Source organism: Megalops cyprinoides, chromosome 21 (genome assembly GCF_013368585.1).
Source record: "Megalops cyprinoides isolate fMegCyp1 chromosome 21, fMegCyp1.pri, whole genome shotgun sequence".
Lineage (NCBI taxonomy): Eukaryota > Metazoa > Chordata > Actinopteri > Elopiformes > Megalopidae > Megalops > Megalops cyprinoides.
Genome location: NC_050603.1, coordinates 12296912 through 12321744, shown reverse-complemented (window position 1 = coordinate 12321744; position 24833 = coordinate 12296912). Strand labels below are relative to the sequence as shown.

General features: G+C 40.4%; 2 protein-coding genes across 2 annotated transcripts; both read right to left on the bottom strand.

Annotated features, from left to right (window-relative positions):
• Positions 1-8297: 8297 nt before the first annotated feature.
• On the bottom strand, positions 8298-12066 carry LOC118796394 (perforin-1-like). The gene is made up of 3 exons (XM_036555247.1): positions 12032-12066; positions 10498-11059; positions 8298-9755 (listed from the first exon to the last, which is right to left on the bottom strand). The coding sequence occupies exons 2-3, from the start codon at positions 11037-11039 to the stop codon at positions 8582-8584; spliced, it is 1716 nt and encodes a 571-aa protein (XP_036411140.1). The 5' UTR covers positions 11040-11059; positions 12032-12066; the 3' UTR covers positions 8298-8581.
• Positions 12067-18039: 5973 nt separating this feature from the next.
• On the bottom strand, positions 18040-22290 carry LOC118769162 (perforin-1-like). The gene is made up of 2 exons (XM_036516189.1): positions 21783-22290; positions 18040-19258 (listed from the first exon to the last, which is right to left on the bottom strand). The coding sequence occupies exons 1-2, from the start codon at positions 22247-22249 to the stop codon at positions 18040-18042; spliced, it is 1686 nt and encodes a 561-aa protein (XP_036372082.1). The 5' UTR covers positions 22250-22290.
• Positions 22291-24833: the final 2543 nt, after the last annotated feature.

The window sequence follows — 24833 nt, the reverse complement described above, 5'->3', positions numbered from 1 at the left end:
TCCTGTACTAACGGCATTAAATAATTCCACAGTAAAACAAACAAGAAACCACTCAGAAGATCAAAGCTGGGCTCACTTACCACTTAACAGTGTGTAAAATGGCAGTCAATAGAGTGCAATGGTGCATGATTAAAGAAAAAATTGATTAGAGAAAAATGTCATTAGATTCTACACAGCCAATATCTTATTTAGTGCTAATTTAGTGCTAAAAGCACCTAGAATCTGAAATATTTTGAAAAACTTGTGCAGTTTAGTGAAGTTCCTGGAGACCAGTTGAAAAGGTAGGAATAAGATAAGACACTTTCTACAGATGAAAAACATGGCCTATTTGAGTCTTTCCATAGTTTTCACACCAACAAAAGAATGCATCTGCCAAAAAGCTCATTCCACAGCCAACACTATGAGGCCATGAAGAACTAAAGGGGGAATCACATCATGAATATGAGCGTAACCATAGTGCCAGTTGTCATAAACACCCTAAAAAATAATTCACATGACTCTTTTTGATTAACATGAACATAATTCCCCCAATGACATTGACTGTGCAGAGCCATAGCTCAAAGAACTGCAGCTCTTGTATGGTGACATCCAAACAATTAAAATAAGTCATATAAAATACTGAACACAAATATGTTTTGGCCCATGTTTGAAGAACTTAGCTTAGGACATTTCCATACTAAAATGCTTAAAATATCAACATACATTTTCCCTCTTCATCTGGAACACTGTTTTTAAGAATGAACTATTTATAACCTATAAATCATGAGAATCAAATCAGATGTGATTATTAGAAGATGAGTGCACTATATCAAAGCCACTGATAGTCACAGATTTTTTTTTTTCTAAAAAATGCTTTGTGGACTTGAACACATCTTTTTACCTGAATCATAAAAAGTGAAAAGGAATGCATTATTGTAGCCTTTTCAGTACAACACAGAGCACATCATACTGCTTCTCATTTCACAGCCTGTTCTTAACAGTGACTTACCTTTGAATATAAGCTCTGAACAGATAATGCAGAGGGGTAGCTTAGGTTTTGATTCACAGAGCTGTTTGCCTCTTTAAATATAGAGGGATAAGGTGGGTGGGATTTCAGATGTCTTGTCAGTTTCCACATTCATGATCAGTCTAGCATTTGACACATCACTGTGAATGGCTTTGTATGGCTGATGCACTGAAACCTTGTGTCTTCCGGGGGATTATTGCTATTGTCATACCATCATCACCAGTGCCGCATAATGACATCACAATAGGTCATCTAAAATAAGGGAGTAACACTTAAAAGAAGCAGTGTATCAAATTGAGCTGTGTATTGATCATGTGGACTGATCCAGAAGTGACCAAGCCCAGCCTGGGAGCAAGAGTCACCACAGCCCCTCCATGACTGATTGATCCACATTCTGACAGAGATCAGTCTACAAAAAAGCACAAATCACAACACGCATTGTTGTTAAGGTGAGAATATGTGACACAAATGTAAACATTAAGAAAATTCATATAATGCTGCAAGTTAACCTAACCTCCAGTTGTGGGTTTTGAGCTCGAATTTGACTTCATCTACACCTGGAAACTGCAGAGTCACAAACACCATAAGAGATTTGTCCAAGACTTCTGTTAACTTATGGGAGAAGATTTCTCCATTTCATTCCTAATTCTTGCCAAAGTTAAGATCCATTTACCATTCATTTGTGAATTTGCTTGTGTGTGAAAAAGAAATGCAATAGTTTCAGGTATTTTCAGTAAATCACAGAACAGATCATAATGTTTCTCACTTCATTTCATAGCCTGTTCTTTACAATGACTTATCTTATCATCTTGATGCAGAGAGATAACTTGCATGCAGTTTGATGAGCAATGCTACTTGTGTGTTTGTCTCCACTGTTTGTCTTCAAATAGCCTGGGGTGACGTCTGTGTGTATGCGTGTCTGTGTGTATGTGGTGAGTGATTGAGGGGGGGACGAGTCATGCAAATGGCTGACATATCTGTGGTCTTTTCACATATACCAACAACCAAGAAAAAAATGCACATTATTGTAAATAACATCCAACATCTGTTTAACGCTCCAATGTCTGTTTACCTCCGATTTGACTCAGTCCTTCACAAAATGTCAAATTTACTAATTCTTACATTTATCAATGTTACATTAGATTGCATTACATGCATTTAGCAGATGCTCTTATCTAGACTGACTTCCAGCATGTTTTTCTTGCTCTTTACATTATTATTTAATCCAAAACCCTAAGTATCCAGAACCCCATTCTAACACTGCTAGCATTTTAAACAGTTAACATTCAGAACCTGTTAACTGTATTACATCTGTGCCAGCTGCAGATGTAGTCCTTCTTTTTTGCTCAAAATAAATGGTGTAAGATATTACAATGTCCTGCATGAAGTCATTAACATCAGAAAATGTAATACTGAAAACAGCGTAAATAAATGTAGCAACTTACATTACAGTACATCTTTATCAGTGCTGTATGATTCAAGTGATCAGCATATCAATGTGCATTTGTAAGATTGTGGGTAAATAATTTATAAAAAGAAAAAAGTAACAGTTCCAATATCATACCCCGTGGGGTATATCTTTTCAACTCGTGTACTCCTATTGCAACCCACTGCTTAATATATCTAAGATATGCCTCTCACAAATTATGTGCATTTTCAGAATAATATTATTAGCCTATGTAACAAACTAATATGATCAACTACCTCCAATGTCTTTGTCACAACACCACAACAACTCAAAACTGCACAAGGGAAGAAAAGACAGAGCTACTGCTGATATTGATCAGGGCCTGCTTCTGTGAGACAGCAGTGAGACAGTTCCAGCTCTCCAAGAGTTACAGAGCCAGGAGGTAGATTCTAGTAATGACCTTCTATCTCTTATACCCTGAGCACAACTAACTCCCACTACACAATGCACAACAGACAATCTGTCAAGTGGAGACCTGAGTCAGTAATAGCAGGGCCAAAATAATCAGCTAGGTCAGAGCTCAGATGCAGTGGGACATTTTCAGAGAGTTCCAGCTCCACTCTGTAGCCAGATATCATGGACTTGCTCAGTACCATCCTATAGATGTGGAGTTGCAGGTGAGCTTAACCAAAGTTTTTCTACGATGGTGGACAACTTTATTCAGATTCTTTTTCTGCTTTGCGCATCAGTACAGTGTCCGTACTTTACAACTTGCAACACCTTTGTGTTTTGTACTGTCTCATATGTGCTTGTTATCATGAGTTTCTGGGTAGTAGTCTCTACTTGTGAACCAGTCTGAATTATATTTATTGCACTGAATTTGTACTCAGCAATGCATTGATGTTTCCCAGTGCACAGTAAATATCTGTGGATAAGGGTGTTACATGCATACATACATACACAGAGTATTATTACTACTGTCATTGTTATTACAGTGCATTACAACCCTATAGGCTCTACAAAACAGTCTTGTGGAATAAGAAAAAGTAGTCTAGCATTGGTGGCTTTTTGAGGATTAAGTGGCTCATGTTCAATATACTACCAAAATTGTCTAACATACCACAGTCATATAATAACTGCACTTGCTATTCAGATTGTGTTTTAAGTTTTGTCTGAATTAATTATGCTGTTAGATAACAGTCCCATGTCTGTACATGCCTTTTTTTTTGTGCATTGATTTGTACAATCTTCCTCAGTTTTATAATATGCATTAAATTATGCAACGTGACTTCCAGTGAGGATATTTTTCCTTCTACCTTCTCTGCAATACTGCTAGGTTTGACCCAGTAGGAACTGTCCAGGAATTATGGCCTTTAAGAATTCTTGTAATTTGACTGGTTCGTTGCAGCCATATTTTGATGTAAACACGTGCAATGAAGAACAATGTGAATAGAGTTTATCTGTTTTCACGTGAGAAGGATAAATATTTTGCGCGTCTTCATAAACTCATATAAAATGTCGCTCCGATTAGGCATCTTTTTTCTTGTTTTTTTTTTTTTTTTTTTTGAAATTACGCGACAGTGGCAGGCGTGACGTCTGAGAACATGTTAGACTTCCTCTATATGTAATGCACACAATCGAAGTTCACATTTTCTATTCTGTTTGCGAGCAAGGTGAGTTTTCATCAAGTTCCTCACTACAGATTCTGTAACTTGTCAGATTGCACTGCATAGATCGAGGCTGGACATCAGTTTCACTTTAGTTTCTACACTGGTTCAACTTCAGAAAATTAATATTTGAGTACCTTTTATCCTTTGACAGCTGAAGTCTTTGTTTTCCCTATTTCTGGTGTCTTCTCATCACTTAGGAGAGATCAAGTCTCGCTATTTGCTTAAGGGGTTGCTTTTTCAATTTTAGTTGTTTCATTCTTTTCGCCGGTGCTTTGCCGTTGGGGTGCGTCTCCTGCTCATTATCGTGATCTTAGATGGCATCCTTTGATACGGCAACACAATAGTCTAGCCCAGTGTTTCTCAACCCTCTCCTGGAGGACCCTCCTGCCCTGCATGTTTTAGATCTCTCCCTGCTCCAACACAGCTGATCAACTCGTTATGAACTCCTGAAGCCGCTTAATAACAAACTGATCATTTGAATCAGCTGTGTTGGGGCAGGGAGAGATCTAAAACATGCAGGGCAGGGGGTCCTCCAGGAGAGGGTTGAGAAACACTGGTCTAGCCGATAAAGAGGACGAAAGTGATATTTAACGACTTGTTTTGCTGCTTCGAATTGACAGTAGTTTGGGCAAACAGCAGTCTCCTTTGTCCAGAATCCGGAATTAATAAAGAGAAGAAAAGTCCCAGGGCACCCACGTGGATTAAGAAGTCTTTATTTTATTTGAGCTGCAACATTTCAAAAACCACTGGGGAACAAAGCGGCTAAACATCCTTCATAAAGACAGAATTCATTTCTGCTCAGACGTAAACTTCACGAAACAACATGAAAGTGTGTACCTGTGGGCGCATCAAAAGCTATTGGCTGGGCGCAGCCATGAGGGAGATCAGTGCCAACAGATTCTCATCACTGCAGTCGATGCGAAGTGTCCTTGCGCTGTTTCCGCCAGGTGGCGGACGTGGACGTTTGATACAAGAATCGGATACAGCAGAATCGCTTTTTATTGACTGTAAAGTGGCCCTTTTGACGTGCAAGCTAATGCTTAGATGTGACGCAAAGTTTGAAAGACTATGTTGACTTTATATGGTAAGGTAAAACACAGGGGCAAATTGCGCAAAGGAATTTAGGAAACGTTGAATGGCCTTGCTTTGAAAGGCTGTCTGTTTAGGTTATGAGGCATTATGGGCCAAACTCTTCAGTAAGTTGCCTTTTTAAATCAGTCATTTTAATAGCGGATCCCATTTCAACATATAAGAACCTCTTTTGAACACGTGAGTAGCAGTGAGATTCTGTATACGGCAGTAAAAAAAAGCTTCCATAGTTAAGGCATTTGATTGTTATTTTTGAGGTATGAGGTCTGGTAAAACTTACCAGAACACCTTCCTACTGGGGTATTTTTGATTCGTCAGTGGAAAAATGTTGATGAGAATGACAATTTGATGAGACAGAGAATCCAAAAACTTCAAAGTCTTGATTTTGTTCTATCAACCACACCTTTCCCCAGTTTTTTGAATATCTAAGGCAATATATATACAACAATGGCAGACACAGAAATATATGATGCAGGCTCTGTGCAGCCCTAAGACCCCAGTTATGTACTTCCACAACTTAGGAATACTGTTAAAAACTGCTTGAAATGGTGTAAATAACACAGTTATGAGCCATTTGAATATTATTTGAAACATTTTTGGCATTGGCAATATTTTATTATTCAAAATCACTCAAAACAATTCATGATTGAAAATGGAAAGCAAGGAGTGAGATATTTTAATGTATTTGCTGCATGTAAGTAATATTGCTATATGTTTAACTGGGACTGTCTGTGATAAGGCAGCCCCAGAAATCACCTGGTCTGCAGGAAGCTGCACTGCAAACGAAATTGGCTGCATCTAATGCCAGACTTTTCCTATCCACCACTGGGGTCATTATAGCCAAAATTGTGATCTACAGCCCCAGAGTGATTCCTGCCCAGTATCTAAAATCAGGATTGGATTTTCATTGTCATGAAGTGATGGGTGTCCTCATCCCTGTGTGTTGGCAAACAACAGTAATGCTTGCACTTGGTGTGGAATGGCGGTTTGTGTCTATCTCACTTTTTCTCAAAACGTCCAGTTTTATGCAGAAATTAATTCACTTCTCTCAATTCTCTTATGTTGTACTGGAATTGCTCAGAAATGCTTATCAGATGCCCTTTGCAGTGTAACATTGGCTCAAAGTCTGATCTTCTGGTGTAGTGTGGAGCTTGTGTGAAATTTTAGTGAATGGCCCTTGTGTGGTGTAATGGTGTAGAGCACTGGCCTTACAACCCGATGGTCATGCGTTCCTGCTGCTCTTCACTTTACCCTGACTGCACAAGTAAATTTTGCCCCTCTTAGACACAATTCCTGTCTGTACTGGTCCCTCAGTGGTGGAATGAACTCCCTGCAGGGGTCAGGAGAGTGGAATCACTGGCCATCTTCCAATGCAGACTTAAGGCCCACCTCTTCAGATTGCATCTCGATTCCACCTCAGTCCCCACCCCCTAACACCTGTTACTTGTATTACTTATTGTTTATTTGTGTAGTATCACAATGTGTTTGGATTCTGTGATCTCGTGACCGATGTATGGTAGTAGGCTATACATGGCTTCCCATGTCTAGTCAGTTTGCACAAGTTAACCTGTGGTAGGGCTTGAATAGTGTTATGCTCACACTCACTGATCTGAGAGTGTTGTTAGCCTAGTCTGACACTGTTGCTCATTCAACTTGAATGGATACACTTCTATTCTATTGTGCTGGAAGTCACTCTGGATATGACCTGCTAAATGAATGTAATGTAGTGTTAATTTACAAATTTTTATATTACATTTCTGAATGTAAATGTTGTAAAAATGTAAACATTCTAATAGTATGGTCAATAAAATCAAAAGTAATGAAGGATTTGAAATTACTTCCTGTGACTGTATGCATTTACCAGATGGAAAAAAAACAGAAATTTGCTGTTATATATTGTGAATGAAGAATGTGTAGTACCAGTATTGCAGCCCCCTATCAGAAGCCAGTAATTTCTAGTCAGCTATTGGCACAGCCAGGATCAGAGAGCAGGAGATTCCAGACTGGGAGACATGGCTGTTTCTCATTGTTGCTTCTCTGGATCTCCTGCTCAGCTGGGAAGACTTCTGGCTAAAAAAAAGTGTCTGGCTACAGGGTAGGTCTGGAGCTTATGGCTTGCGCTCGTATTGTTGACCATAAACCACAGGCTAGTGCATGCAAAGGAATTAAAAATAATAAAGGAATTTATTTTGCTCCCTTCATGAGATCTTAATAAGGTCTGAACACAGTAATGAGGATGTTCTGTAAGTGTTTAGTGTGTGTTAGCCATCTCTGTGAAATCAAGCTCAGGTCCAGCTTTTGCAGACTATTTGTCTCTACGAACAGAATGAAGACCAAGGACAGGGAAAAGAGTGTTTTAAAAGTGGTAGCGCTGTAAAGAAAATCGCAGTTGTACTATTGTCACCATCTATCCATCTCACACATCATCTGGCTCTTAGAAATGCTTGCATTTCAAGGGGAGTTTGTCACCTTTGGTTGTGTTTTTAAAAGTGCTCAGTATCCGGTGCAAACAGGGCATGCGAGCAGACTTGTGGTCAGATGTGGTCAAACCTTTCTGTTACTGGAAATTTAAATACATTTACTGTGTATGACCATGAGATATTTCTTTAAGAATCATGTTGGCCTAATACATTAATGAGACCTATTTCTCTGGTGTTTATATAAATCCAAACTTGCGTGGAAAAGGGAGAACGATGAGGAGAAAAACATCAAAACTGTGATAGCTTCTTTGTTAAATGTAAAAATGTATGTCATGTTTGTACTTATTTACATTTATTTTCAAAATAATATTGAATATTTTTTATTTCATTTTATTTCATTGCTACCAAGTATACACAGCTTAAATGCCTGATTTTACGTGAATATATTACTTCTCTCCTAACTAGGCAACATGATGAAGGTCTTTCACAGGCTGTGTTGCTGGAGAACAAGTCTAGTTGTGTCTCTCGCACGTAGCATATATGTCTACATTAATAAAATACCATAATAACTGTGAGCAGGACAACTCTAAACCATAAAAAATAATTCAAACTTTTTTTTGTCTTTGTCAATGCTTTATTTTTCAAAATTAACAGTGAAAGCACAAAGCAAAAAACAGTATCTGCTTATTTTACTATTGGCTGCAGGTAATTAATATGGATACAGTAGGGAATTACCATGTTTGATGTCTTGAACCTTATTATGAAACACTCAATAAGTCAACACCAATAGAGGAAGAATTTTTGTTGTAAATGCTGGTGACCAAATACTTGTACAGTGCTTTCTGGAGCTATTTTTAGCTGTGTTGATGGAGCTGCAGAGATGGCCTGGTCTATAGGAAGCTGCAGTGCACGGCAATAGGCTGCATGTAATGCCACACTTTTCTTATTCACCACTGAGATCATTATAGCCAATGATGTGGTCTCCAACTCAAGAGTGATTACTGCGTAGCACCTCCTGCCAGCGATCCCCAGCAAAGACCCCATTTCTGGAGTGGAACTTCTTCTCCAGAGAGGTGCTCATGGGAGAGGGAATGTAGTCCCAGCACTTTGGGCCACCCAGGCTTGGGGCGCACGACACATGATAGGAGAAGAGGAAGGTGCCATATCGAAACATGCAGGAGTTGCTCTCAGTCCCACGGTGGAGTTCAACAGAGCAACCCCCAAGGAAATCACTGTTCCAGGAACTGTCTGCGTCATACACTTTAAAACTGAGTCGAGTCGCCATGTCAATCTTGATGGGGCCAAACTCAAATGACTCCGGCCAGTTTGGATTGTCATTGTTATTAATCACTTCAGTGCGTTTTTCCTGTGTTCCATAGGAAACTACAACTGAGCCATCAGTTTGGGTCACCAGGTCCCCATATAATTTTCTCCCTTTGAGGCCATAGACTCTCAGTGTAGCCAGTCCTTTTCCAACAGGGCAGCAGTTTGATCTGATATTTTTATTTCCGTTGCAGACACAGGCACAGCGATCCCTGACACTCATCCTTCTTCCAATCCTGCAAGATTCAGAGCATTTCTTCACAAGGGCATTCTCCAGGATGTAGTCCTCTATTGCTTTCTTCAGTCCTGCCTTGGCCGGCTCTTTGGAACTCAGCAGGCTGTGAAGGGGCTTCAGAGAGTAGAACACCACATCAGGGATGGTCTTCAAGGATTCCAGCCAACCGTTGTATGCTTTGGGATCAGACCCACCTGAGAAAAGCAGGTCGGCTGTGTCGCTCTTTCCTCCCACAATCTCAGAGTGACGTTCACTGAACATGCTGCTGAAGCTGTTACTGGTGCCTATCTTTTTTTTAAGGTTTTTGCAGGTGCTGAACTCTGTCTTAACTGTTGCAGTCTGCACAAATGTTGCAGAGGCCTCAACACTCAGACAATCCATCACTGCTGTGTCCGACAGTCCTTTCATCGAAGCTTGGCAGATTTTGATGGCGGTGACACTCTTCATTTTCCCCCCCAGTCTGACTTGTGTGATGTAATGAGTGCCATATGTGTCAATCAGATCTCGATAGGCAGCTTTGGTAGAAGGACTGTACCCATGAGGGAGATTCTTCACAGATTGTTGAAACTCTTTGTGAAGAGGTACTGTAGTAGCTAATCTGTATCTAGAGAGAGAAAGTTGAACATAAAAAGAACCAGATAGAGTATGTTTCTTTAGATACTCACTTGATTTTTAGCTTGTACTATCAAATTTATTCCAGCTTTCATATATCTTCAGGTATGTAGTTCCATATTACTGAAAATAACTTGGTGACCCCCACATATAAGAAGGTGCACAACTGAAATACAGAATGCAGCCAAGGCCCCTCCCTGATTGAAACTTTAGTGGGCACCATTGGAGTTAGATCTGTGCAGATGCAGCATAGCATTAAGTTTGTTGATTGTAAATTCATCAGTGGTACATTTCATCCAGGAATGTCATGCAATTCTTTTTTTTTGCAGTTTCATTAAACAAAGTCAGATAGCAGTTTTCTCTGCTCTTTCAACCTGAGAGGGAACATGTCTGCCCAGTTGTAACAACAGTATGAACATGGGCACAGCTAATGGCAAACCATCGAAGATCAAGGTCTGGTCACTTTGAAACCAACTCTCAGGATGAGTTTTTTGTGTTATTTGGTTAGCAGATACCTTTATGCGAATTTCGTACAGAGTCCAAATCTCTAAGAAACAACATACATGTGTCTTTTTCACCCTGGACAACACTATGGTGTCTGCCTCCTAGAGTGCCAAAAGCCTCAGAGTGACACTCGACAGCAAGAAGGCCTTTGCAGAACCCATAGGGTCAATCAGCAAAGCCTACAGATTCTTTGCTTTCATATTCTGCTATGATCTCAAATGTTAACTCACCTGTAGAAGTTGCAGTAGACCTGATGGCTGGCGAAGCTGTACTTGTCCTCCTTTGACTTCTGCATGGCGTAGGAGGCTTCACGGGAATGGGTTCCTCCTAAGGATGCCCCGACGCTCACACTGGGGTTGATGTGGACATTCAGGCCAATTTTCCAGTTGTTTGTGACACTAGAGGTGCTGTCATTGACAAGGGATTCACTGGATTCATATTTGGTACTGGAGACCCTCATCTTGCATTTGGAGAGGGCTCGCCAGTCCACCATAGCCACTGGAAGCTTCTGCTTAATCCGACCCAGATAGCGGTTTGTCACCAAAGTGCAGCTGCCGTTTGGTTTCCTCCACTCTTCCATGTTGATCACGTAGGCGCCTTTCCGCTCCATCTTCACAATGTCGAACCCTTCTCCTGCCAGGTTGTAGCCAGGGACAAACTCAGCTTTCTCACATTGTTGTGGAGTACCGATGATCATGGCTACAATGAAACCAGGACAGGACAGGAAGTGACACGCCCAGCCCAGGAGCAGGAGTCGCCACAGTCCCTCCATCAATGAGTGATCCACCGGATCTATCGAACAGAAGACACAAATATATAGACATACATAAACATATATTTTACATAATACATAAACATATATTTTATCCCTGCTGGGAAAGTGTTGTTGATCTGACCGTACATAAACATTAACAATGAGAGCAAAGCTAGATGTTATAATTTTATCACAGTTTTCTGGTCAGACTACAGACAACCTTGAGGGAATTGAGCAGAAAGAATATTCTTTTTAGAATCAGATGCAACTGAAACAGAATGGGCTGAAACCACTGGAGAGCTCACCCATTTTTGGAAAGTAGCATTTTAAATGGAAAAAAATGACTAGCCCTAGAAATAATATCACTTATTGCTGGAAATCCAGTGAATTTGACATTAAGTTGTATGTTTCTATTCATCAGAGACCTAAGGGGTATTTAGATTTTTCCCTGCAACAAAGTGAAATAAAATAGAAGGAAAAATGGTTAGCTTTATGTATTGAGTATGAATAAATCTACTTGGTGTGTGCTTGCTATATCTATGTAAACAGGATGTTTTTTTCAAACACGTATTAATCTGTTTCAGATAAATTCAAAGAAAATTTGAAGTGTTTTATCTTGATGATGACAGCCATTATAATCCTTATGATGATTATGCGTATTATGAAGAATGAAGCTGTATTAAATTGGATGATACTCTAAACTGCAGCAATTTACAATTCTGTCTGTCCAAGACATATTAATAATGATAAAGGACAACATGACAAAGAGGAGCATACAGAAAAGCTAAATGAAGAGTAAATTTCATATACTGTACAGCAGACTACAATATAAGAATATTAAAGAGAACAACCATTTTCCTGAAAAACATACCTGCATAATGTTTAACATTTTTAATCCAGGTGTTTAAGAGAAATGCACTGCTTTTTGTAGGTATTTCCTTTTCATCACAGAACAGAGAATCCCATTTCTCATCTAATATCATAACAGCTCATTCTTTACAGTGACTTACCTTATGCTCTGTAGAGTTGGTGCAGACAGGTTGTTTGCGTGGGACTAGGTTGTATCTGTGTATTGTGTGTCTTTAAATAGTCAGAGGGCATGATGGGTGGGATTTTGTGGGATTTACTCAGTTTGCATGTCCATTACAGTTTTACCACTTCATATACATCATTGACACATTCCTCCACAACCAAACATGTGGATATCAACCTTACCATGAAAATGTGTCAGATTATACCCCCCCAGATATGCATACTGCACATTGGCTAGTGTACTCCTGACCAAAAAGACAAGAATTTCACCAGATGTACTAAAACATTTCTCATTTGTGGAGATTATTTCCACTTAAACTTAACACAAGGGTGGCCCAATAAAGGCCACCCTGGTCATGAGGGCTGTTGAATGATTTCCAGGGCTCTTTTTATGCATTGCATACCACTGCTTGATAATGATATAACAATAAGTATTCAGAGATAAGGGAGACTGCCAAAAGGACAGTAGTAATTAGCAGAAAGAAGAATGATTAATTGGCCCAGTCACAAAATTGAAAGTTGAATATGTTTGTGGGGTGCTCACATGCAGTAAGGTGACAGGGCCATCAGTCCAACAAGAACAGGGGAGAGCTGAATTATGATTGTATTTTTATTACTATTATTAATTGAAAAAGTTTGTCTTGCAAGGATAAACCCCTTAAAATATAGCATCTTGTTTTAAAGACAGTTATGTAGTGGTAGAAATGTAGAAAATAAGACAAACATCAACGAAACAAAAATGCACAATAACAACAAATGCTATTCTGAACATTTAAAAAAAAGAAATTAGAAATTCAAAATATTGTAAATGAGGTAATGCTTTCATATTGATTGGTGTTGCTTGATGCCCTAAAAAAGCCTTTGTAACCTTGTAATGTTGAGACAAATATTTTCTAATAAGAAAAAGTGTAGTTCAGCATAAATTACACTACAATTACTGCTACTGCTTATGCTCCACAACTCCCAGTCTGGAATTAGACTCAGTAGCTGTGCTTTCAACACTTTCTTTCTTTGTTGCTCTCCGAAGTGAAGCATTAGTCTGTGATGCAGTGTATCCTTATCAGCAGTATGTGACACTTAATCATCAGCATGTGTGGGTGAATTTGTATTTTGCATACTGTGGGCAAGCTGCTTTAAAAAGTAGCAAAAACATTATGCTCCCAGAACTGAACAGAGTACTACATCTCATTTAGGTACAATTGATGGAATTATGACATGCTATTGCAGCCCATTGCTTTCTATTATGAAGATATGCCTGAAACCAACAGCCATCCTTATTAGGACTTAAGTTATATATTCTCCATTGGCTGACTTTGTTTCCTTTTTATTCAAATAAATCAATGAATTTTTAGGACAACAGCCATCCAGTAACTAGCTTTAAAGTCCGTTACTCCATATTGTTCAGAAGAAAAAGTCTCATGCCGAAGCACTTGAAACCACACGTCAAAATAATTCTCCAAACACGCCTGCTCCTATGCGCTGCACCAATGAGAAAGCACATCTTACGATCTTGCCAAGTATGGTCAACAAGATCATCTTCAAGTGACTTCTAGTGCCACAGCTGTGGTATGTTTTCTCAAAGTATGGAGTTTGGTGGAGTTGACAGATGGTCATATGATAGTAAAATGATACATTTCACAGTGCCACCACTGCATCATTTTTCTCGACTCTCACGCTTATTCTTTTGGCAGAGACCTTGGGTTGCAAGCTTGAAATACAAGCTTTTTCAGTACATCAGATCAATGTCTTCAGTAGGCATTGTACTTTTCTTGGTCATTAATGTTGTAAGGTTTCATTCTAATGCAATCTTGTTGCATTAAGATAGAAAATATGACACAGCATGTGCAGCTGATGATGTATTGTTTGTGAAAAGGTCAAAGAGGAAGCCATACAACAACAACATAAATAAAAATAGTCATGACGATTATAATAACAGTTTATTTATTTATTTAGCATACACCTTTACCCAGGGTGATTGTCAGTGCACTGGAAAGAACAAGTGAAGTACTGAGGAAAATCACAAACAGAGGCTGCTACCCAAACACCCTATGGTAACAAGTGCACAAAAGACATTACATTTCACAAAGGAATTACAAGGTGTGAAGTATGGCAGCTCGACTTTTTACTGTGATCTGTGGCTGCACAGAAAGGAGCCAATGCTGATGGTGTTCTAGCATATCTGGCTGCAGAATGGAGCTGGAGCTTTTTAAGAATATGTATCTGACCTCTGACCTGGCTGGTTCTTATGGCCTTGCAGTTAGTGAGTCTCCCCGCTTGACAGGTTTTCTGTTTCTGTATCTTTGGCGGGGGGGAATCTTCTGCTCAGGGTATCAGAGATCATTGTCATTGCTAGCATCCTCCTCCCAGCTGTGTAATTCCTGGAAAGCTGGAACTGCTGTCTTGTGGAAGCAGCCCCTGATCAATAGTAGCAGTAACTGGGCCCTTTCACCCCTTCCTGGCCGCTATGCATTATTCTGCTGCATTATGCAAAGTTGCTGTTAAAGCCACGGTTAACCTTAAGGGGTTTTTGTACTGCCTGTCTTATCCTTCTTGCGTACATAATTCACATTTCTTCTGTAGTATGTCCCGAGCTCTATGACCCAATTAAAGAAATAGCCAGGACGCAGTTGAGTGGGATTGACTGATAAAATGCACAATGGGCACTGATGCTCAAGATTGCATCACAGGCAGGACATGGGTCAGACTATGGGAGGCCAAAATGGCTGAAACTATGGGCTGGCAAGTTTAGGGGGGACAATGAAGAGGTGTTTATTTGTAGAGTTTCAATAGAAAATTTGGTGATGAGGCTGTAAATTCAGATGTATGGCCATAGATGTCAAACTATTTGCTTTTCCCCGGCCTAATTTCAATGAAGAATGTCACCACCATCCAGACCTGCAAAGGTGCGTTGGATGGACTGACAGACACTACAGAGAATCATCACTGCCAGGACCTTAAAAAGAAGATGCACACAAAGCAAAGCTTCAGCAGCATGTTCAGTGAACGTCAGTCCGAGATTGTGGGAGGGAAGATCAGCAGGCCTGACCTGCTTTTCTCAGGCGGGTCTGATCCTGCAGCCTACCAGGATTGGCTGGAATCCTTGAAGACCATCCCTGATGTGGTTTTCTGCTCTCTGAAGCCCCTTCACAGCCTGATGAGTTCACCAGCATGGGTGGTGAAGCTGTAGTTGTCCTCCTTTGACTTCCGCATGGTGTAAGAGGCCTGCTGGGAATGGGTTCCTCCTATGGCTGCCTGCCTGATGAGTAAATTCATATCCATTTTCCAGTTGTTCCTGACACTAGAGATGCTATCATAGACAAGGGATTCACTGGATTCATATTTTTTGCTGGAGACCTTCATCTTGCATTTGCAGAGGGCTCTCCAGTCCACAATGGCCACAGGAAGCTTCTGCTTGATCTGACCCAGATAGCGGTTTGTCACCAAAGTACAGCTGCCGTTTGGCTTCCTCCACTCCTCCATTTTGATCACGTAGGCGCCTTTCCGCTCCATCTTCACTATGTCGAACCCTTCTCCTGCCAGGTTGTAGCCAGGGACAAAACCAACTTTCTCACATTGTTGTGGAGTGCCGATGATCGTGGCTCCAATGAGACCAGGACAGGACAGGAAGTGACATGCCCAGCCCAGGAGCAGGAGTTGCCGCAGTCCCTCCATGATCTACTGATAAGACAAATCTGACTGTGTGTTAACTAGAAATCACAGAAATCAGGGATTAGAATGCATGCCTGACATGGCTGAATATAAACATGAAAAAAAAGATCAAAGCTATCTCTGTAATGCTTCATGTTAACAGGACACACTTTACTGTGTGGTCCAAGAAATCAAAAGAAAAGCTGGAAAAAAAACTTAAAACCATACCAAAACAGTAGAGTCTTTGCTGTATATAATGGAACATATCATATAGTTTCTTGTTTAATATCAAAGCCTGTTCTTTATAGTGTCTTACCTTCTGCTCTGTAGAGAGGTGGATGGAGGGTATGGAAAGGAAAGGAAAACTGTTGCTAAACTAATTGCTAAAGGCCATCAGCACTCCTGAACTAGAGTTGGACAGGATTATGATTATATGTTGTTAAATTTCTGAATGTTTTTAATTGAGCTAGCAAAAAATTGAATTGGTGCCTTAAAACAAAAAAAATGTGTGCTGTCTCATTTCCAGAGGAGTGTGTATGTGTGTGCAGCTTGGGCGATGGCTGAGAGAAGCTCCAAAAATGCATACAAATGCATGAAGGCCTGCTGGCTGTATTTAATTAGCCTTGAACAAGTGGCGGGAGAAGATAATGACAAGAGAAAAACAGTAAAAAAAAAAAATGCACATATGCTCAATGCCTGAGCATTTAAAAACTAACAGAATCATCAGGGAGAAAGACTCATACAGTCAAAAGTCTCATACAGACTCATACAGTCAAATGTAATCTTGTTGCACTTTCATGCGGCATAGCCGCCTTGTTATCCTGTGAGATATAAACCATCTCATGACACTCTTCTCTGTGTTATGACTAAGCCTCTCTGGTTCACAAAGTGATAAAAATGGTTGTAAAAGAAATGCCTGATCATGCATTGTGTGTGCACAGAAAAAGCGACAAACCCCAATGTGGCATGACGCAGACCTCTTCATGCCTCCTCAAGGTAACAAAGGTGAACCTACCTCCTCTGGGGAGTTCCACGCAGGCCAGATTGATCTTCTGGGCTCCAACAGCCACTGGGGCCATAGTGGTGGTTTGTTCCATATTTACCGTGTATTCTTATTTAAAAACGATGGCATGGCAACGTTAAGTCCAAACCCTGGCTTCACGAACAGGTGACTGCCAAAATGCCTCCTTACAAGCTTCAGTGATATGAACAGCATATAGAAATGACAAATGGTCATGGTGCATCCCAAACAAAGCACTGTACACTGACATCGTGGCTGAGGCAAACAGTGTTAAACAACCTAAATTGTATAAGCCCCCAATAAATGCTGCACTGGTCTCCCCATCCAGGCTGAAAGAAAATACAGACAGCAATGCTTCTGGTTTTTCTCAGAATTGCCAATAAGGGTTTGCCAGGTAGGTGGCTACTTTGAAGGTTTTAAAATATAAGATAGCTTTGATTTTTTGACTGCATAATTCCATTTGTGTTATTTTGTAGTTTTAATGTCTTAACTATTATTCTAAAATGTGGAAAACAGTCCAAGAAAAACCCTTATATGAGTAGGTGAGTAGTACCAGTAACCTTTGCCTGGTACTGTATATATAACTTTCACTGTCTGTGATAAGGTAGACCCATGGCCTGGTCTACAGGAAGCTGCACTGCAAAAGCAATAGGATCTGTCTAATGCCAGATTTTTCCTATTCACCACTGAGGTCATTATAGCCAAAGCTGTGGTCTACACCCCCAGTGTCATTCCTGCCCAGTGCCTCCAACCAGTGCTCCCCAGCGAGGACCCCATTTCTGGAGTGGAACTTGTTCACCAGGGAGGCATTCATGGGAGAGGAAACATAGTCCCAGCAACATGATGAAGGTCTTTCACAAGCTGTGCTGCTGGAGAACAAGTCTAGTTGGATCTCTCGCATATAGCATATTTACCTATGTCTACATTAATAAATACCATAATAACTGTTTGTGTGCAGGACAACTCTAAACCATCAACAATAATTCAAACTTTTTTGTCTTTGTCAATGCTTTATTTTTCAAAATTAACAGTGAAAGCACAAAGCAAAAAACAGTATCTGCTTATTTTACTATTGGCTGCAGGTAATTAATATGGGTACAGTAGGGAATTACCATGTTTGATGTCTTGAATCTTATTATGAAACACTCAATAAGTCAATACCAATAGAGGAAGAATTTTTGTTGTAAATGCTGGTGTCCAAATACTTGTACAGTGCTTTCTGGAGCTTTTAGCTGTGTTGATGGAGCTGCAGAGATGGCCTGGTCTATAGGAAGCTGCAGTGCAAGGCAATAGGCTGCATGTAATGCCACACTTTTGCTATTCACCACTGAGATCATTATAGCCAATGATGTGGTCTCCAACTCCAGAGTGATTACTGCGTAGCACCTCCTGCCAGCGATCCCCAGCAAAGACCCCATTCCTGGAGTGGAACTTCTTCGCCAGGGAGGCACTCATGGGAGAGGAGACATAGTCCCAGCACTTTGGGCCACCCAGGCTCGGGGCACACGACACATGATAGGAGTAGAAGAAGGTGCCATATTGAAACATGCAGGTGTCTTTAACAGTTCCTCGTCGGAGTTCAATAGAGCAACCCCCGAGGAAATCACTGTTCCAGGAATTGTCTGCGTCATACACTTTAAAACTGAGTCGAGTCGCCATGTCAATCTTGATGGGGCCAAACTCAAATGACTCTGGCCAGTTTGGATTGTCATTGTCATCAATCACTTTAGTACGTTTAGACTGTGTTCCATAGGTAACTACAACTGAGCCGTCGGTTTGGGTACACCGGTCCCCATATAATTTTCTCCCTTTGAGGCCATAGACTCTCAGTGTAGCCAGTCCTTTTCCAACAGGGCAGCAGTTTGATCTGATATTTTTATTTCTGTTGCAGACACAGGCACAGCGATCCCTGACACTCATCCTTCTTCCAATCCTGCAAGATTCAGAGCATTTCTTCACAAGGGCATTCTCCAGGATGTAGTCCTCTATTGCTTTCTTCAGTCCTGCCTTGGCCGGCTCTTTGGAACTCATCAGGCTGTGAAGGGGCTTCAGAGAGTAGAACACCACATCAGGGGCGGTCTTCAAGGATTCCAGCCAATCCCGGTAGGCTGCAGGATCAGACCCGCCTGAGAAAAGCAGGTCAGGCCTGCTGATCTTCCCTCCCACAATCTCGGACTGACGTTCACGGAACATGCTGCTGAAGCTTCGCTTTGTGTGCATCTTCCTTTTCAGTGCCTTGCAGTGATGATTCTCTGTTTTCACTGTTGCAGTCTGTGCAAACATAGCAGAGGCCTCAACATCCAGGCAGTCTTTCACTGCTGTGTCTGTCAGTCCATCCAACGCAGCTTTGCAGGTCTGGATGGCGGTGACGCTCTTCATTTTCCCCCCCAGCTGGACTTTTCTTATGTAATGTGTGCCATACGTATCGATTAGATCTCGATATGCTGGTTTGCTTTGTGGATTATACATGTGAGGGAGCCTCTTTGTGGATTCTTTAAACTCCTTATGTAACGGCAACCATGTAGACAATCTGTATCTGTAAGAGGAAGATACTGGAATCAATAAAGAACATGTCTAGTTCTGCCATTACAGAAACACTCCCAGAGTACAGAAGTTACTCAGTGCAAAAGTCAGTTCATGCTCATCTGCTCAGCATTTTCGGTAGTCTGAGGCTACATGGCAAGAGCTTAACTTATTTTTTATGCTATGCAGCGCGCGTGTTATGTTACATGGTTCGTTATGTTTTCATTAGCATTATTAAGGTTCTCATAGTTTTCAGTTAGCATTTGCTATATTTTTTAATGTTAAATCGTTGTTTCCTCAAAGCTAAAATTAGCTAGAATTTTTCCAATCTAATGTTCTAATCGCACCGGTTTTAGCATACGCGCTAACACCTGTGTGACTGTACGCGTGAAAGGGTTAAGAAATGTTCAAGTGCCCTCTCAGCTGCATGCCAAATCACCTCTTGAACAGCCGTTTGCTGTTGCGCGGCCTGTCTTATTTAGTTGGATTGACGATACAGCCTCCTGCTCACATTTCCCACAGGAATCGCAGTGCAGCAGTTGAGGTTTAGCAGATGATGGCAACCCCGCTAGCTAAGAAAGCTAAAGTAAAGGTTCAGGCATTCCAGCTGTGTGTATTTTATGTTTTGAAAATGTTGTTTGGCGAGTGTTAAGCGCCATTTTGAGACAAAGCACAAGAAAACTTTAAAAGATCAGGCAGACAAGGCAGAATCCCATGGGGGGGGCTTTAGTTTTGAATTAGTAAAGTTTATTGCTGATGAACAAGACGAGTTGGAGGTTGGTGGGGTTAATGACCTAAAATGACCATTACAATGTCCTGATTATGAGAGAAAAAGGTTTCTTTAAAATGTTGTTGCTATGCATGTAGCCTATATGGATGGAATAAAATTCCAGGTCTGTTGGAAATGTTTTTTTGATGTGGTGTACACTTAATGTTGATATGGCACACTAATTAACAAGAACATTTCAAATTGGCACTTCATGTCAAAAAGGTTGCCGACCCCTGGTATAAGCACAAGCACCTTGAGGAAACGACACTGCCGAACCATCCTTCCATTTGAAAATGGTATAGTGAGATTAATGCTATTTATCATTACAACGTTTAGATTATTAAACAGTAGTAATCCATAAAATCATTTCCTATATAAACTGACCGTTTAAGGAATATCATGGTTTTTTGTGTTTTGTAACCCCAGCCTGGGTGAGGGAATGTTGAACCTAGCAATACTGCGCTTCGTCCCTCCACTCTGTCCCATCTCATTGTTGTCAGTCCCTCCCTCTGAAGGCTGTCGTTTTACACAGTTTTTGGAAGACTTGCCATTGCAGAGAGGACGGGGGTAGAATTAACTGTCTCTGCGCGAAACAGTCTGTACGTAACAACGATCCATCATTTTACCCATCATTGCTGCTTTGACGTCAGCCTTGTCACAGCTGTCTCCGCTCCCCGCCCTGTCACTGTGTCTGGCCCATTTTCCACCTCACACCACTGTCAGTTACGGATGGGCAGCGCTTATTAGTATATAGTGACTTAAACCCCTGAGATATAATGCGTTTTCTACAAATTTCGGAAATTCATCTTTGTGAAATTGGCATTCATCATATTTTCGAAGGGAAATATCTTACAAAACGTATAAAACCAACATTTACATGTAAGTAAATATTAACTTTTGCATGCCAAGATCTTGATAAATATTTTTGTATTAAATATTTATTTTTGCAGCTCATATTTGAAGAAAAATAATCTATGAATTAAATCTTTGGTTTTCCAGATCTCAGATTTGCAAAATAAACTAAACAAAAATATTTACTTTTGAAATTCATATTTAAGATATAAATACATATACGGTATAAAATGCAAAAATATTTATTTTAAAACTGAATATTTATTTTTAAATGCAGGTTTAAGATTTTTTTTGAAATCCAGACCTAAGGTTTATGGTCTAAATCTGAAGATATGTAAAAGCTTTCTTTAGGCTGCCACTGAAATCCAAGAAAAAACTCAGAGATTTAGTTTAAACCTTGCAAAAAATGCTACGTGTCCTAAATCTGGGGAAAAAATACATGAGAATTTTTGTTTTGCTTTACATTTATCATTTCATATATCTCAGGACTGTTAATAAATGTCATATGAAACCAAATCAAATTATACTCCATTATTTACATCCATTAACTCATTAAATTCATTAGTGTTTTTTCTGTAAGTAGAGATTTTTCTCTCAAGTAGAGATAGTGACTCTGTTTAATGAAGCATAGCAATCAAGGGTTCAATATCAGTATACCAACTGAGACTCAACATCCATCAGGTCTGGCTTGTTACCACTACTTTTACTACATCCTGGATCCCCTGTGAAATACTACCATCAGTTTAAACATTGACCCAAAAGCCAGACTTTTTAGTTCCCTTAAATAAAAAAAAACTTTCTGCAAGGCATGTATTGTGCTTAAATGACTCCCTGAACTTCTCTTCTTTCCTCAGAACCCTAAAGCTCTGTTGGTACAGTAACCCTGCCCCCCCTCTGATCTCAAACATTACCTCACCTGTAGAAGTTGCAGTGGACCTCATGGCTGGCGAAGCTGTACTTGTCCTCCTTTGACTTCCGCATGGCGTAGGAGGCTTCACGGGAATGAGTTCCTCCTAAGGATGCCCCGCCGCTCACACTGGGGTCAACAGGGACATCCAGACCAACTTTCCAGTTGTTTGTGACACTAGAGGTGCTGTCATTGACAAGGGATTCACTGGATTCATATTTGGTACTGGAGACCCTCATCTTACATTTGGAGAGGGCTCGCCAGTTAACTACAGCCACAGGAAGCTTCTGCTTAATCCGACCCAGATAGCGGTTTGTCACCAAAGTGCAGCTGCCATTTGGTTTCCTCCACTCCTCCATGTTGATCACGTAGGCGCCTTTCCGCTCCATCTTCACTATGTCGAACCCTTCTCCTGCCAGGTTGTAGCCAGGGACAAAACCAGCTTTCTCACATTGTTGTGGAGTGCCGATGATCATGGCTCCAATGAGACCAGGACAGGACAGGAAGTGACACGCCCAGCCCAGGAGCAGGAGTTGCCGCAGTCCCTCCATGATCTACTGATAAGACAAATCTGACTGTGTGTTAACTAGAAATCACAGAAATCAGGGGTTAGAATGTATGCCTGACATGGCTGAATATAAACATGAAAAACAAGATCAAAGCTATCTCTGTAATGCTTCATGTTAACAGGACATACTTTACTGTGTGGTCCAAGAAATCAGAAGAAAAGCTGGAAAAAAAACTTAAAACCATACCAAAACAGCTGTGGGGTAGTGTCTTTGCTGTATATAATGGAACATATCATATAGTTTCTTGTTTAATATCAAAGCCTTTTCTTTATAGTGTCTTACCTTCTGCTCTGTAGAGAGGCTGATGGAGGGTATGCGCAAGGTTTGAACAATTTATACAAGAGCGAGGCATTGTGGGAGGATGTGGGGGGTGTTGGGTGTATCTCCCTGTTTGTGAATTTGTTACTGTTCTGTAAATTCAAAATGTGCATCTGACACATTATTTAGCGCTCAAACTTACGCTGATGTCAAACTTCTTAAAAACAGAGTGTGCTTGTCAAAATACACTCCCATCTCTCAGATAGTCATACTACACATGGTGAATTTTGTGCATTTGACTGAAAAGTCATTTTATCTGAAGCACTGAATCATTTTGTCTTCGAGAACATTATTGACCGAATCACTTAGACCAGGGTGGCAAAATAAAGGCACAAGATAATCATTGCATGATCTCCAGAGCTCTTTTAATTCACTACCAGTGTTGGACAGTGATGCCACACAGGTCATCTGAGATAAAGAAAACTGTTTCATCAATTGCTAAATAGTAATTAATAAAAATAGTAATTAAGAGGGAGGAAAATAATGTAGAAAGAGTTGGAGTTGGAGTAAGAGGTGGAATGAGGGTCAAGGCCATCAGCACACCTGAACTAGAGTTGGGCAGAATTGGATTATGATTATTTTCTAGGCCAAAACCCTTTGAGGTGTAATATTTTGTTTTTGAGGATTTCTGGTGGGTAGCCTGGTAATACATAAACCAACAAACAAGCAGAAATTACTGTCACTAAACTATCATTATGCCTCCTCATGCCTCTTCAAGGTAGCAAAGGTGAATCTGCCGACACTGGGGAGGTCTACACAGGTTTGTTTTTCTCTTTTCTCTCCTCTTCATGTCAACAGTTCACCTTTATAGGCTTACCTGTAAGGGAGGCTGCCTGTAATTGTATGATGATGTTGGAGCAAGCGCCAACATAAAAACCAAAACTAAAGCGTGTGCGTGTGTGACAATTGCATGTAGCTCTAACCCTAACATGTGACCTGTGACCTGTGACCTTTGACCTCTGACCTGGCTGGCTGCTCTGGACCTGCAGGTCTGGATCAGTGTTAGCACTGGCAGAGCTGCTTTCCCCCTTTGTCTGGCTCATGTGTATCGTCTGCCAACTCTGAGTCTTTGTTCAGCCTCTCCGCTTTAAGAGGCTTTTGGCTATGCTACACCCATACTGAAACAGCTAATGGGCAGTCTGTGAAAGGGGTGGCCTCACATTGTTGTAGAAGGCAGGTATAATGCTGGAGCAAAGGCTAAATACATAGGAGACAAGATGGCTGGACCTCTGTGCTTGTAGATCTTGGAAAGATCATGAAGGGGGCAGGGGGTGGGCATACTCACACTGTGAGTAGTTTGAATATTCTTTGAGTCTTTTTCCTTGTAAAAGTTTCTGTGAACAACTATGGTTTTTGAAAACACAACTGGAAGGTGAACTCATTGAAGAAATTTGGCTACAGGTGTTCAAGCTAACTTGTAGAACCTGGAAGCCTCTGCTTTTGGACCACATGTTTCAATTGGTATCTTGCAAACAGCATTTCCCATTTATGTGTCTGATGCCTCCTCTGTACAGTCTGAATACCCCATTTATGTGTCTCTCCTAGTTAAGTAGACTAATTGCTTGAAAATTGTGTGCCCAATGGTTATGAATTTGAGAATAATTTCACAAATTTTTGTCTTTGTCAATGCTTTATTATTAAAATGCTTCGTGAAGAAGAATGCACAGCAAAGAAAACATATCCTTAACATTTCTATATACTAACAGTCAAAAGTTTAGACAAACCTGATTAAGATAATGGGAAACATGTATTCAAAGATGCTTTGATGTAAAGACTTATGCATAAATGCTTGAAATTTGTTTCTTAGACAAATATAAATAGTAAAGTCGATGTCTATATATGAATTTCTTTCTAAAAAAATTTTAATTAAAAAACTGAGTACTCTGAAGATTCTAAAATATAAGATAGCTTTGATTTCTTTAACACTTTGGTCACTGCATAATTCCATTTCTGTCATTGCATAGTTTTGATGTCTTTATTATTATTCTAAAATGTGGAAAACAGTCACAGTAAAGAAAAACCCTTATATGAGTAGGTGAGTAGCACCAGTAACCTTTGCCTGGTACTGTATATCTAACTTTCACTGTCTGTGATAAGGTAGCCCCAGAAATGGCCTGGTCTACAAGAAGCTGCACTGCAAAAGCAATAAGCTGTATCTAATGCCAGATTTTTC

Bases quoted from the DNA above. Each gene is read 5' to 3' on its own strand.
- LOC118796394 (XM_036555247.1), bottom strand. From the start codon at position 11,039: ATGGAGGGACTGTGGCGACTCCTGCTCCTGGGCTGGGCGTGTCACTTC. The intron at 9,756-10,497 runs GTGAGTTAACAT...TTCTCTCTCTAG, and splicing joins GTCTACTGCAACTTCTACAG to ATACAGATTAGCTACTACAG.
- LOC118769162 (XM_036516189.1), bottom strand. From the start codon at position 22,249: ATGATCATCGGCACTCCACAACAATGTGAGAAAGCTGGTTTTGTCCCT. The intron at 19,259-21,782 runs GTGAGGTAATGT...TTCCTCTTACAG, and splicing joins GTCCACTGCAACTTCTACAG to ATACAGATTGTCTACATGGT.